General features: G+C 44.5%; 1 protein-coding gene across 1 annotated transcript in view; it reads left to right on the top strand.

Annotated features, from left to right (window-relative positions):
- The first annotated feature begins 1,224 nt into the window (after positions 1 to 1,224).
- Positions 1,225 to 15,427, top strand: part of ARL13A (ARF like GTPase 13A) — a 70,208-nt gene continuing 56,005 nt past the window's right edge. Inside the window, exons 1-2 of the mRNA XM_069755551.1 lie at positions 1,225 to 1,266; positions 11,934 to 12,002. Coding sequence (XP_069611652.1) covers positions 1,229 to 1,266; positions 11,934 to 12,002 — 107 coding nt within the window. The 5' untranslated portion in view covers positions 1,225 to 1,228. The remainder of the gene's footprint in view (positions 1,267 to 11,933; positions 12,003 to 15,427) is intronic.

The raw sequence follows: 15,427 nt of genomic DNA, 5'->3' as shown, positions 1-15,427 counted from the left end.
TCCCTGCCATCCTTTTAGCCTTTGGTTTCCTTCTTTATCTTGGGTCGCCCCTTTGGCTCTAGCTGTTGTGTCTCCATTTCCCCGAGGTCCTGCTCCTAACACTCCCTGTATAGGGGGTGATTCCATCTGGTCCGCTCGACCCCGGGGGCTCTAGAGTCACGACCCAGAGGGTCCACTCTCGGATTTCTGCCCGAGTACTTACAGTACCGCTCATTAAGGTCATGAATATGTGCATATTCATGACCTTAATGAGCGGTACCACGTGACTGCTCACTCAGGACGTGCTACAGACACTGAGACCAGGCATCGCTGGAGCAGGGTGAGTATTGTCTTCAAGGAGGGTGGGTGGCAGGCGGGGGGCGGGCTGGCAAGGGGGCGAGGGGTGGTCTGTCAGGAAGTGACTCAGGACTTAAAAAAAAAAGTGCTGCCCCCCGCATTGTCCCCGCCCTAGGCACGTGCCCTCAAGTGCCTAGTGGAAAATGCGGCCCTGGTTATGGTTAGTATTGAGTTTAAGGTTAGGGGTATGTTGGGGTTAGGCCTGTGTTAGGGATGAAGTTAGAATTGGGGGTTTCCACTGTTTAGGTACATCAGGAGGTCTCCAAACATGACATGGTGCCTGCCATCGATTCCAGCCAATTTTGAATTAAAAAAAGTCAAACGGTGCGCCCTACCTTCTGAGCTCTGCCATGTGCCCAAACAGCGGCTTTCCCCCACATACAGGTATCGGCGTATTCAGGAGAAATTGCACAACACATTTTGTGGTCCATTTTCTTCTGTTACCCTTGTGAAAATAAAAAATTGGGGGGTCTAAAATAAATTTTTTGTGAAAAAAGTTAAATGTTAAATTTTTTCACTTCCTGAATGTGTTTTTAGAATGGTGTCACTTTTGGGCATTTTCTTTCATATTGACCCCACAAACCCACTTCAAATGTGAGGTGGTCCCTAAAAAAAATGGTTTTGTAAATGTTGTTTGGAAAAATTAGAAATCGCCGGTCAACTTTTAACCCTTATAACTTTCATTAAGGGACATATTGCAGCCCAGCATTAGTGAGGCAGTGATAGTTTGTGTTTAGTGGCAGCTAATTAGGTCAGTGCTTCAGAAGAACCGTACCCCTCCCTCCATTACTGCAGGACATCTCAGGATTGGATCTCCCAGGATCCTCTGCTTTCCTCCCTGAGATTAGCTGGACTCTAAGCAATTAATTAGGATTATAGATTAGTTGGTGCGATGGAGGGAACATTATGGACGTCTAGATCAAGTCTGCAGTAAGTTTAGTGTCTCCCACTACATATAATGGTTCTTCTGATATTAGATCCTTTGTATCGTCTTTATCTCGGCTGTTTCCTATTTGGAACCTTCTGATAATTAAACAATAACATTGGAGGAACTGATGTCTCTCCTCTGGGTATTATTTAGGTAAGGTGAGTGTTCCAGTGCGAGGCAAGGAGACATATTGGGGGACTGATCGTCACTTTTATGACTCGTGTAGCATTGTTCTCGGTTAGTCTGTGTTTCGCTGGTTGGTATCTGTCCACGGATGTGTCACGCTTGGATCAGTTTGGTATTTTTGCATAAATTAGTATTTTCGTTCTGATAATTTTATCCGTACGCTTGTGCTTATGTTCAGATTCACAAATATACGTTTCGCTGTCCAAGTACCGACTGCAACCAGCTGTGGGTCTCCTGACCCGAACTCCATACACTGTTAAGCATATATGATGCCGTGAAGGATTTAGAGATCTGCAGCAGAGAAAAGAGGAATTCTATAAAAAAAAGACGGCATGCAGACCAGCAAGTGACACATTGCTGGAATCAGGGTCTCAGCCCCTACGTCAGGCTGCACTCATGTTACATAATAAAAGCCTAGTGACAGATTCCATTTTTTCACCCCTGAGCCTGTTTTCACCTTCCTGACCAGGCAAAATTTTGCAATTCTAACTACTGTCACTTTATGATGTAATAATTCAGGAACGCTTCAACGGATCCCGCTGATTCTGAGACTGCTTTCTCGTGACATATTGTTCTTCATGTTAGTGGTAACACATCTTTGATATGACTTGTGTTTATTTGTGAAAAAGCGGAACATTTTGAAAATTTTGCAATTTTCAAACTTTAATTTTTAGCCCCTTAAATTAGAGAGATAAGTCACACAAAATAGTTAATAAATAACATTTCCCACATGTCTACTTTACACCAGCACAATTTTCGAACCAACATTTTTTTTGTTATGAAGGTATAAGTGTTAAAAGTTGACCAGCAAAATGTACTAAACCATTTTATTTAGGGTCCACCTCACATTTGAAATGATTTTGAGGAGTCTATAAGACAGAAAATACCCCAAAATGACATAATTCTTAAAACTGCACCCCTCAAGGTGTTCAAAACCACATTCAAGAAGCTTATTAACCCTTCACGGGCTTCACAGGAGCTGAAGCAATGTGGTAGGAGAAAATGAACATTTCACTTTTTTTTCACATAAATTTTAAATTAGACCCCGATTTTTGTCATTTTCACAAGGATAACACTAGAAAATAACCCCCCAAATTTGCTGTTCAATTTCTCCTGAGCATGTCTATACCCCATATGTGGGGGAAAACTACTGTTTGGAAGCAGGCAGGGCTCGATAGGGAAGGAGCGCCGTTTGACTTTTTGAACGCAAAATTGGCTTGACGCCATGTCTTGGCCATGTCATTGCACACCCCCCAAACCCCCCCCCCCCCCCCCCGGTGCAATGTTATATTGTAAAAAGAAAATATTCACATGTGTAAAGAAAAAAAATGTTTTAAATTATCTAAATAATAATAAAAAAATAAAAGTACACATATTTAGTATCGCCACATCCGTAACGACCCCACCTATAAAATTATATCACTAGTTAACCCCTTCAGTGAAAACCGTAAAAAAAAGAGGCAAAAAACGCTTTATTATCATACCGCCAAACAAAAAGTGGAATAACACACGATCAAAAAGACAGATATAAATAACCATGGTACCACTGAAAACGTCATCTTGTCCTGCAAGAAACGAGCTGCCATACAGCGTCATCAGCGAAAAAATATAAAAGTTATAGTCCTCAGAATAAAGCAATGCAAAAATAATTATTTTTTCTATAAAATAGTTTTTATCGTATAAAAGCGCCAAAACATAAAAAAATTATATAAATGAGGTATCGCTGTAATCGTACTGACCCGAAGAATAAAACTGCTTTATCAATTTTACCAAACGCGGAATGGTATAAACGCCTCCCCCAAAAGAAATTCATGAATAGCTGGTTTTTGGTCATTCTGCCTCACAAAAATCAGAATAAAAAGCGATCAAAAAATGTCACGTGCCCGAAAATGTTACCAATAAAAATGTCAACTCGTCCCGCAAAAAACAAGACCTCACATGACTCTGTGGACCAAAATATGGAAAAATTATAGCTCTCAAAATGTGGAAAACGCAAAAAATATTTTTTTCAATGAAAAGCGTCTTTCAGTGTATGACGGCTGCCAATCATAAAAATCCGCTAAAAAAACGCTATAAAAGTAAATCAAACCCCCCTTCATCACCCCCTTAGTTAGGGAAAAATAAAAAAATTCAAAAAATGTATTTATTTCCATTTTCCCATTAGGGTTAGGGCTAGGATTAGGGTTAGGGCTAGGGTTAGGGTTGCGGCTAGGGTTAGAGCTAGGGCTAGGGTTAGGGCTAAGGTTAGGGCTAGGGTTAGGGTTGGGGCTAGGGTTAAGGCTACAGTTAGGGTTTGGATTACATTTACTGTTGGGAATAGGGTTGGGATTAGGGTTAGGGGTGTGTCAGGGTTAGAGGTGTGGTTTGGGTTACCGTTGCGATTAGGGTTAGGGGTGTGTTTGGATTAGGGTTTCAGTTTTAATTGGGGGGTTTCCACTGTTTAGGCACATCAGGGGCTCTCCAAACGCGATATGGTGTCCGATCTCAATTCCAGCCAATTCTGCGTTGAAAAAGTAAACCAGTGCTCTTTCCCTTCCGAGCTCTGCTGTGCGCCCAAACAGGGGTTTACCTCAACATATGGGGTATCAGCGTACTCAGGACAAATTGGACAACAACTTTTGGGGTCCAATTTCTCCTGTCACCCTTAAGAAAATACAAAACTGGGGGATAAAAAATAATTTTTGTGGAAAAAAAAAGATTTTTTATTTGCACGGCTCTGCGTTCTAAACTGTAGTGAAACACTTGGGGGTTCAAAGTTCTCATAACACATCTAGATAAGTTCCTTGGGGGGTTTAGTTTCCAATAAGGGGGCACTTGGTGGGGGGTTTCTACTGTTTAGGTACATTAGGGGCTCTGCAAACGCAATGTGACGCATGCAGACCAATCCATCTAAGTCTGCATTCCAAATGGAGCTCCTTCCCTTCCGAGCTCTGCCATGCACCCAAACGGTGGTTACCCTCCACATTGCAAAGACATACTGATAGGGAATTTAGATTGTGAGCCCCAGCGGGGAGAGTGCTGATAATGTGTGCAAACTGTAAAGCGCTATGGAATATGTTAGCGCTATATAAAAATAAATATTTTTATAAAGATTATTAGTTGTGTAGAGTGCATCAGGTTGATATATGTGAGTAGTGTAGAGTGCATCAGGTTGGTATATGTGAGTAGTGTAGAGTGCATCAGGTTGGTATATGTGAGCTGTGTAGAGTGCATCAGGTTGGTATACATGAGTTGTGTAGAGTGCATCAGGTTGGTATATGTGAGTAGTGTAAAGTGCATCAGGTTGGTATATGTGAGTTGTGTAGAGTGCATCAGGTTGGTATGTGAGCTGTGTAGAGTGCATCAGGTTGGTATATGTGAGTAGTGTAGAGTGCATCAGGTTGGTATATGTGAGTTGTGTAGAGTGCATCAGGTTGGTATATGTGAGTAGTGTAGAGTGCATCAGGTTGGTATACGTGACTTGTGTAGAGTGCATCAGGTTGGTATACATGAGTCATGTAGAGTGCATCAGGTTGGTATATGTGAGTAGTGTAGAGTGCATCAGGTTGGTATACGTGAGTTGTGTAGAGTGCATCAGGTTGGTATATGTGAGTTGTGTAGAGTGCATCAGGTTGGTATATGTGAGTTGTGTAGAGTGCATCAGGTTGGTATACGTGAGTTGTGTAGAGTGCATCAGGTTGGTATATGTGAGTAGTGTAGAGTGCATCAGGTTGGTATACGTGAGTAGTGTAAAGTGCATCAGGTTGGTATATGTGAGTTGTGTAGAGTGCATCAGGTTGGTATATGTGAGTCGTGTAGAGTGCATCAGGTTGGTATATGTGAGTCGTGTAGAGTGCATCAGGTTGGTATATGTGAGTCGTGTAGAGTGCATCAGGTTGGTATATGTGAGTCGTGTAGAGTGCATCAGGTTGGTATATGTGAGTTGTGTAGAGTGCATCAGGTTGGTATATGTGAGTTGTGTAGAGTGCATCAGGTTGGTATATGTGAGTTGTGTAGAGTGCATCAGGTTGGTATATGTGAGTTGTGTAGAGTGCATCAGGTTGGTATACGTGAGTAGTGTAGAGTGCATCAGGTTGGTATATGTGAGTCGTGTAGAGTGCATCAGGTTGGTATATGTGAGTCGTGTAGAGTGCATCAGGTTGGTATACGTGAGTTGTGTAGAGTGCATCAGGTTGGTATATGTGAGTCGTGTAGAGTGCATCAGGTTGGTATATGTGAGTCGTGTAGAGTGCATCAGGTTGGTATACGTGAGTTGTGTAGAGTGCATCAGGTTGGTATATGTGAGTTGTGTAGAGTGCATCAGGTTGGTATATGTGAGTCGTGTAGAGTGCATCAGGTTGGTATATGTGAGTCGTGTAGAGTGCATCAGGTTGGTATACGTGAGTTGTGTAGAGTGCATCAGGTTGGTATATGTGAGTTGTGTAGAGTGCATCAGGTTGGTATATGTGAGTCGTGTAGAGTGCATCAGGTTGGTATACGTGAGTTGTGTAGAGTGCATCAGGTTGGTATATGTGAGTTGTGTAGAGTGCATCAGGTTGGTATATGTGAGTCGTGTAGAGTGCATCAGGTTGACATATGTGAGGTGTGTCAGTCAGAAATGAATTTACTAGCCCATGGATGTGTAATACAGTTTGAGCACCTTCAGTTCTAGAAGTTCTGGGGCCCACTCCTTTCTGATTTCCAAACATTAGGACCTTAATCACTACCTCCTGGAACTGAAAGTATGACGTACTTGTCTGTCCTGCACATCGTGTTAGCACAAAAGCGTTGAGCATTTCCATCTGTACAATATGCACGGCCAGCTTCTTGTACCACACCTTGGTTTTTCTCATGGCACTGTCCTTCTGGAGGACTTGATCAGCGAGATCAACTCCTCCCATGTTCTTGTTGTACCCAAGGACAGAGTCTGGTTTGATGACCTGTGTAGAGAGTGTAAGGATATGGCCACTTACTAAAGACTATAGTACAAATGGACCTAGGGCGAAGTCCACATCTCTAAGGGATAGAGACTTTTTCCAGCATGGAGCATCGGTTACTTAGACATTATTGCTCTGTTTTATTAGATGTTTTCTTGCTGGTCAGTTCATCCTCAGGAATCAATGTTTACATTCAGTGACAGTAAGCAGAGTAAAGGTACTGTCACACTCAGCGACGCTGCAGCGATATAGACAAAGAGCCGATCGCTGGAGCATCGCTGTTTAGGTCGCTGTAGAGACGTCAAACACAGCAACTCCAGAACGATGTAGGAGCGATCCAGTGACGTAACGGCGACTCATTTATCGTTCTTGCTGGTTGTTAGCTCCATGTAAAAACATTGTTGGCATCATTGCTTTCGCTGTCAAACATGACGAATCACGCCGACCTGACGACCAAATAAAGTTCTGGACTTCTAGCTCCGACCAGCGATATCACAGCGGAATCCAGATCGCTGCAGCATGTCAAACACAACGAGATCGCTATCCAGGATGCTGCAACGTCACGGATCGTTGTCGTCCTCGTTGCAAAGTTCCTGAGTGTGAAGGTACCTTAAGAAGAGCAGGCTAGATCTTATGTAAACCTAAGGCCAGGTCAATCCACTGTTCTTCCTGCCTAGACACAGGGGAGCCATCATCACAGGGGGTCTCACAGGCAGTCCCAGGTGATGGAATATGCTTCATTCTGTGAGTTAAATGAAAATGTGTAAGGGGGAGGGAGAACAAGACACATGGGGTGAATCAGACAGTTGTTGGAGGGACTTCAAAGGGAGAGGATCCAAGCTGGGATGGATGGTCTATGGAGTTTTAGAGACCGGTTGCGGGCTGGGCTGGATCTTCCTGCGATGTTTGAGGGATCTGTTATCTGGATTTAACACATTTTCTTAAGCATTGTTGATCCTGGATACATGTATGTTGGTTATGATAGTTGTTGTTTGGAGGAGCCTACAGACTACACTGGCAAATAAAAGTTGGGAGACAGTGGGTATTGCCTGGTACACGTCCAGTGGAACTACCGATCTCAGATTGGGAACTTGTGGACTGAGGCATTGTATGTTGGCCATCTACCTGGAGTTGTTGTACAACCATGGATGTATGGAATAAAAATAGTTGCATTGTTAACCTGCCTGGGTGATTTTTGTAACCAGAACCTCAGATCTTCACAAGGTACCTCGTACAGCGCTGGGGGTCCTGCCATTACAATGTTTGGTGGTAAAGAAAAAAAGATCCCTCTTGTTCATGACCACAAGCATGTTGTAACTACATTGGGCTCTGCCTTTATTATTATTATTATTTATTTATATAGCACCATTAATTCCATGGTGCTGTACATGAGAAGGGGTTACATCAAAATACAAATATCACTTACAGTAAACAAAACTAACAATGACAGACTGATACAGAAGGGCGAGGACCCTGCCCTTGCGGGCTTACATTCTACAGGATGGTGGGGAAAGAGACAGTAGGTCAGGGGTTGCAGCAGCTCCGATGATGTTGAGGTGGCCGTGTGGTCATTACAGGCTGTAAGATTCTTTGAAGAGATAGGTTTTCAGGTTTCTTTTGAAGGATCCAAATGTGGTGGATAACCGAACGTGTTGGGGCACATAATTCCAGAAGATGGGGGATATTCGGGAGAAGTCTTGGAGGTGATTGGGTGAGGAGCGAATAAGCATGGGGGAGAGAAGGAGATCTTGGGAGGACCAGAGATTAGGTGAGGGAAGATATTGAGAGATTTATTCGTAAACGTACGGAGGAGAAAGGTTATGGATGGCTTTGTAGGTCAGTGTTAGTAGTTTAAACTGGATATGCTGGGAAATTGGGAGCCAGTGAAGGGATTTGCAAAGAGGGGAAGCAGGAGTGTAGGGAGGAGAGAGATTAATTAGTTGAGCAGCAGAGTTAAGGACGGACTGGAGGGGTGCGAGAGTGTTAGAAGGTAGGCCACAGAGGAGGATGTTGCAGTAGTCGAGGCGGGAGATGATTAGGGCATGCACAAGCATTTTGGTAGAGTAAGGGTTGAGGAAAGGATGGATTCTGGAAATGTTTTTGAACTGGAGGCGACAGGAGGTGGCGAGTGCTTGGATCTGCGGTTTGAAGGACAGGGCAGAGTCCAGGGTTACTCCGCGGCAGCGGATTTTTGGGACAGGGGAATGTGTGATTTCATTTATTTTGATAGATAGATCAGGTAGGGAAGATATGCGAGATGGAGGAAAGATAATTAGTTCAGATTTGTCCACATTGAGCTTGATGAAGCGAGAGGAGAAGAAGGAGGATATGTCTGATAGACACTCTGGGATTCTGGAGAGCAGAGAGGTGACATCAGGGCCAGAGAGGTAGATCTGAGTGTCATCAGCATATAGATGGTACTGGAAGCCATAGGACCTTATGAGCTGTCCCAGGCCGAGTGTATAGATTGAGAAGAGTATGGGCCCAAGGACAGAGCCTTGAAGGACACCAACAGAGGGGGTGAGATGAAGAGGTAGTATGGGAGTAGGAAACGCTAAATGTGCGGTTGGTAAGACATGAGGAGATCCAAGATAGAGCGAGGTCTTTGACCCCAAAAGAAGAGAGTATCTGTAGTAGGAGGCAATGGTCAACTGTGTCGAAGGCAGAGGACAGGTCTAGGAGGAGTATAGAGAATTTTCTGTTAGCTTTGGCTGTAAGTCATTAGTAATTTTGGTCAGGGCAGTCTCAATGGAATGGTGGGGACGGAAGCCAGATTGTAGGTTGTCGAAGAGAGAGTTAGATGCAAAGTGAGAAGAAAGTTGAGCATGGACATGCTGCTCAAGGAGTTTGGATGTAAATGGGAGCAAAGATATGGGGCGATAGCTGGACATAGCGCTTGGGTCAAGGGATGGCTTTTTGAGGATAGGTGTGATTGTGGCATGTTTAAAAGCAGTGGGGAAGGTACCAGAAGTTAGTGATAGGTTGAAGAGATGGGTTAGGGATGGGATTAGTGTGGTGGTGAGGTTGGGGAGGAGGTGGGATGGGGTCAAGTGCACAAGTGGTGAGGTGTGATTTGGAGAGAAGATGAGCAAGCTCCCCTTCAGTGATTTTGGAGAGGGAAGTTATGGGGTTTGGGCATTGGTCTGGTATACAAAGGGGTTGTGGTGATTTGACGACAAAGATTTGCCTTGTTTGGTCGATCTTATTTTTGGAGTGCGTGGCAAAGTCCTCGGCAATGATTAGGAAACTTGGAGGGGGCAGTGGTGGGCGGAGGAGTGAGTTAAAAGTGTTGAACTACTGTTTGGGGTTGTGTGATAAGGAAGCTACGAGGGTTGTGAAGTAGGCCTGTTTAGCAGAGGTGAGAGCTGATTTGAATGCGAGTGTTGCTTGTTTGAGTGCAGGGAAATCATCTTGCAAATGTGTTTTCATCCAACGCCGTTCTGCAATTCTGGATACTTGCCGAAGCTTTTTAGTGATGTTATTCTGCCAGGGATGTCTATTGGTTCGTCGCAGTGCTTTCCTCCTTTCTGAGCAGCTGTTCAATTAGCACCTTTGGGAGGCCTCTCTGATTTTTGCAGACAGTACGGCATGCTGAGGTAGCTCACACAGAGAGGGACTTGAAGAGTGGGATCCTAGTATAAAAGTATCTACGTAGAGGTGATAACCTTGATCTAGTAGTGGGTGCACCAAATCCCACACAATTTTCCCACTCACTCCCAGGGGGCAGAGGGGCATTCAGGGAGTTCAATCCGCATGTCCTTCCCTTCAGTAACGCTAAACCTGTGGGTGCACCCTGAGGTACTCTCGCACAGTACTGTTTAATTCCATACCCGGCCCTTTACTGGCCAGGTACTGTCGCATTTTGAGCCTCCCATTGAAATGGATTAGGGACTCATCCATACAGATGTCCCTTTGGGGAATGTACACCTCAGCAAACTTGTTGCTGAAGTGATTAATGACCGTCTGAATTTTGAAAAGACGGTCAAAGTTGGAGTAATCTCAGGGAGGACATTGTGCATGATTACGGAAATGTAAACATTTGTGGATGGCCTTAAAATGTTTACGGGACATAGCCATGAGGAACATTGGAGTGTTGCAAAACATTAACACTCCAATATTGCCTAAGCTCTGGCTTCTTCACTAACTTCATGTGAAGGAGCAGGTCCCAAAACTTCATCATTTATATTGTGTCTATGTAATAAGGAGGAAGACCGGGCTGCTTGTACCTGTATGCTGCTGGGTCCGGAATTGTCAGAGCTACTCCAGTATTGCTGGGGGAAAAGGATGGGGAATCGGACAGGACTGATGACCTGGTGAGAGGGGGCGTGGTGAGCAGAGGGAGGAGAAAGCAAGAAGCGCGGGAAGGGCCGGAGGTTTCTTGCTGTCAGGGAGAAAAGACAAGGGCGTGCCGCGTTGTGCAGAGACTGAGGGAACACGGAGCTGAGACCCACTTGGAGTTGTGTGAGGGCCCCGCGGGAACAGGGCGCGCGCAGAGCGTCGGGCGCACCGCCAGCCAATGTGAGGTGCTCACACAAAGAAACGGTGCCAGGTGCCAGATCATGAACTGTATCCCTCTGTGTGGACAGGCGTGCAGCAGAGCACGCACCAGGTAGAGACTCCCACGGTGTTACCCCCTTCTGTTTCACGGATTAATGGACTAGGGGCTCAATGGATGGACAGGAACCACCTGAAGACTCCATACCGGCCGTTGCTGGTACTATAATCCTCATCTGACTGCGTGCAGCTGAAGAACATTGGAGTCACCATAAGTTTAATAACAAGACTGTTGTGTTATATTGCAATCCTATTTGTTTGATTACCTCATCTCCCTGCGAGGATATCTCCCTATTGTTATAATTAAATTGCGTTAATGTTAATTTCATCCGAAATTCGGATCACACTCAGCCATGGGCACTCAGGTGACATCTGAATGCAATCCGATTTCCACAGACATATAGAATGGAAAAGATGGAGAAATGTTTTTCTCCATCTTCTCCTCATCCGAGAAAATCGGATCACACCATGATAACATTCTCATCACACTCTGATTATACTGATCTCTGTGATTTGCATAATTGACCCAATTCTCTTGGATGACAGATTACACGGTCGTCTGCACATGCCCTTATAGGCAGTCAATCGAGGTCCAAACTCTGAATCCTGCCTTTACTGCACTAGGAACTCTTGAGCCTCATTTAGATCATTTTAGTATTTTGCCTTAAAGCTATGTGCACATGGCGTCCTTTCAGGTGAATTTTGCCTGAAATCCACCAGAAAAAAAGCAGCATAAAAACAAACCATAAAGTAAAAGGCATTGCCGTGCACGTCTTCAATCTATTGTTAACGCTTTTAATCTGGTCATCTAAGCCGGTCCCCTTATTTGGAAGCCTGGAGCAAAAGACAACAGGGGTGGAGCTGCTGTAGGAACAGCGCCAAAACGGCCAGCGCAGTCCCGTCAGGAAAACGACCACCATTGTTATCCTTTAGCTGAAAACTCAGCGGATGCACACAGCCTAAATGTGGTTTTCAAACACTGTATATCGCTCACATCTTTTCTCATTTTGCAGACACTGGACAATGTTTCACCTTTTTTCGCACTGCTGGCGATGGGTCCAGGTAAATCAGGAACCAGTTAGGTAAGAAAATGTTGTCCAGTAGAGCTGACCTGTTATGATTCTGCCATAGTCCTACACTATGTTAATAACCTTCAGCAGGACTGTTTTCAATAATCGGATGTTATGTGATAGATATACTGTATTCAATTATATGCCGATATGTCCACCATTGGCATCCATAAAGAGAGTGTAACTTAACAGAACTTTCTTTTTTGGACAGCTGGATCCAAATTTTATAGCAATGTAGTTTAGGCTTAAGATCTTACAGATGGTACATGCTCGGAGTTGGCTCTTTTCAATCATATAGTAGATCCAATTTTCTTCTTCCTCTTCTGTTCCATTGATGTAAACTTTCCTAGTCCTGTGATGCTCGTCGCTACCCACGGACAGACCGTGAGGCAGAAGAGTCAGACATTCCGGGGTCAATACCAAGAGAGTAAGTAGATAGCCAAGGGAAAAGACGAAGGTGTAAGTCAGGTCACAGTCCAGGGTCAATAACAAGAGATAGCGGATCAAAAGCCAAAGGACAAGACGAAGGGAAAGTCAGCACACGGTTCCAAAGGGTCAGGCCTCAGAAGATCATAACTCAGAGCAACAGAATCAAGAAGCACTAACCAAGAAGCCCAAACTACATCTGGCAGGGATCAGGGGCAGACAGCTCAGCTAAGTAGCTAGGCAATCTCCAGGACACTGATCACCTGGAGAAAGTCCTGCACCTCCCAGGCACAGATTGGACAGCTGAGCTGTCAATCAAGCAACCGACAACTCAGCAAGCCCATCACGGGATTGGAAAGCCAAGCTGTCAATCAAGACGCCGACAGCTCAGCAAGCCAATTTCGATAGAACAGCATAGCAATCACTCACTGAGCGGAGGAATCGTGACAATTCCCCTGGAGCTGTATTTCAGATAACTTACCGGTTACAACACAGGCGCAGATCTTGGTACTTTATTTTCATACCAAAATTCCTCCCCGATGACATTTTGGCACAACGCTCAGTGCCGAATGTCTCCTTATTTTATGACAGATCATCACCGCTACAAATGTCACCAAAAGATTAAAAATGTATCACCACATTGTCTCCTATGACAAAACTACACTGTGTGCAGATTTATTAGCAATTTGTATTTTTGATGATTAATTTGTAATTGAAGAACTACAGCGCTGTCGGTCAATCCAAACCTGAAAGAAAAAGTGAGGTAGAAAGAATATCTCTGTGTGCAGAATTATTGGGCAACTATTAGCGTGCAGGATTATTAGGTAACTAAATGAAAAATGTAATTTCCTATCTTAATTGTTTATTTCCATCTGTTAAAGTGAGAATAATAACAAACAGCTGAAAATGTACAAAATACTGTACATGTCTGATATTTCAGAAGAATCACAGTGCCCAATACACCCGCCCTTTGTTTTAATAACAGTCATGAACTCCATCCATGGAGTCTGTCATTTTCTTAATCTGTAAATTATAAGTATATTGCTCTGGCGCCTGACACTAGGTCACTTCCCCAGTTGCCTGCTTGAGTAGCAACTTCGACTTGTTACTTTGAGAAATAACCGTCTATAAAAAAAATATTAGATTTCAATTGGCCATATAGGGAAGAACACAAAGGACAAAAATATTTCCAAATAGTTATATATGTAAAAAAAAAAATCGAATGCGTGGTGGTTATAAAATGTTTGTTTTATTTTATTAAAATAAATTGTTGTTGCTCATGAGAAGCCGTGCCAAAGACATATACCTCCAGGTATGCAATTGGAGAATTATACTACGATCTTGTGAGTATAAACTACACTAAAATGCTGCTGTTAAATAAAGTGCATCAGTGCATATAACCAATACTGCTATTAAGTCTCAAGCTGGTCATTATAAATCCCAGTGGGGAGCCATCTCCTTGTCGAGATAAATATTAGATTATTATTTGTTTATATAGCACCATTAATTCCAAGGTGCTGTACATGAGAAGGGGTTACATACAAAGTTATAGATATCATTTACAGTAAACAAATTTACAATGACAGACTGGTACAGAGGGAAGAGGACCCTGTCCTTGCGGACTTACATTCTACGAGATAATGGGGAAGAGACAGAAGGTCAGGGGTGCAGCAGCTCTGGTGGTGGTGAGGCGGCAGCTCGGGTGGTGGTGAGGCTGCATCTCTGGTGGTGGTGAGGCGGCAGCTCTGGTGATGGTGAGGTGGCAGCTCGGGTGATGGTGAGGCGGCAAAATGGTTATTGCAGGCTGTAGGCTTTCCTGAAGAGATGGGTTTTCAGGTTCCATCTGAAGGATCCAAGGGTGGTGGATAATTAGAGGTGTTGAGGCGTGGAGTTCCAGAGGATGGAGGATATTCGGGAGAAATCTTGGAGGCGGTTGTGTGAGGAACAAATAAGTGTGGAGAAGAGTAGGAGGTCTTGGGAGGATCGAAGATTATGTGAGGGAAGATATTGGGAGATTAGTTCAGAGATATAGGGAGGGGACAGGTTGCAGGTGGCTTTGTAGATCAGTGTAAGGGTACCGTCACACTATACCATTTCGATCGCTACGACGGTACGATTCGTGACGTTCCAGCGATATCGTTACGATATCGCTGTGTCTGACACGCAGCAGCGATCAGGGATCCTGCTGAGAATCGTACGTCGTAGCAGATCGTTTAGAACTTTCTTTCATCGCTGGATCTCCCGCTGTCATCGCTAGATCGGTGTGTGTGACACCGATCTAGCGATCTAGCGATGCGATCCAGCGATGCGTTCGCTTGTAACCAGGGTAAACATCGGGTTACTAAGCGCAGGGCCGCGCTTAGTAACCCGATGTTTACCCTGGTTACAGGCGTAAAACTAAAAAAAAAAAAACAGCACATACTTACATTCTGGTGTCCGTCAGGTCCCTTGCCATCTGCTTCCCGCACTGTGACTGCCGGCCGTAAAGTGAAAGCAGAGCACAGCGGCTGTGCTTTCACTTTCACTTTACGGCCGGCAGTCAGTGAGTGCGGGAAGCAGACGGCAAGGGACCTGACGGACACCAGAATGTAAGTATGTGCTGTTTGTTTTTTTTTAGTTTTACGCTTGTAACCAGGGTAAACATCGGGTTACTAAGCGCGGTCCTGCGCTTAGTTACCCGATGTTTACCCTGGTTACCCAGGGACCTCGGCATCGTTGGTCGCTGGAGAGCTGTCTGTGTGACAGCTCCCCAGCGACCACACTACGATTTACCTACGATCACGGCCAGGTCATATCGCTGGTCGTGATCGTAGGTAAATCGTATAGTGTGACGGTACCCTTAGTAGTTTGAACTGGATTAGTTGGGGAATTGGGAGCTAGTGGAGGGATTTGCAGAGGAGAAAAACAGGGGAGTAGCGAGGAGAGAGGTGGATTAGTCAGGCAGCAGAGTTGAGGACAGACTAGAATGGTGCAAGAAAGTTAGCGGGGAGGCCACAGAGGATGGTGTTGCA

Source organism: Ranitomeya imitator, chromosome 2, assembly GCF_032444005.1.
Source record: "Ranitomeya imitator isolate aRanImi1 chromosome 2, aRanImi1.pri, whole genome shotgun sequence".
Classification (NCBI taxonomy): domain Eukaryota; kingdom Metazoa; phylum Chordata; class Amphibia; order Anura; family Dendrobatidae; genus Ranitomeya; species Ranitomeya imitator.
The sequence above is the reverse complement of the archived record's forward strand: the minus strand, read 5'-3'. Positions and strand labels throughout refer to the sequence as shown.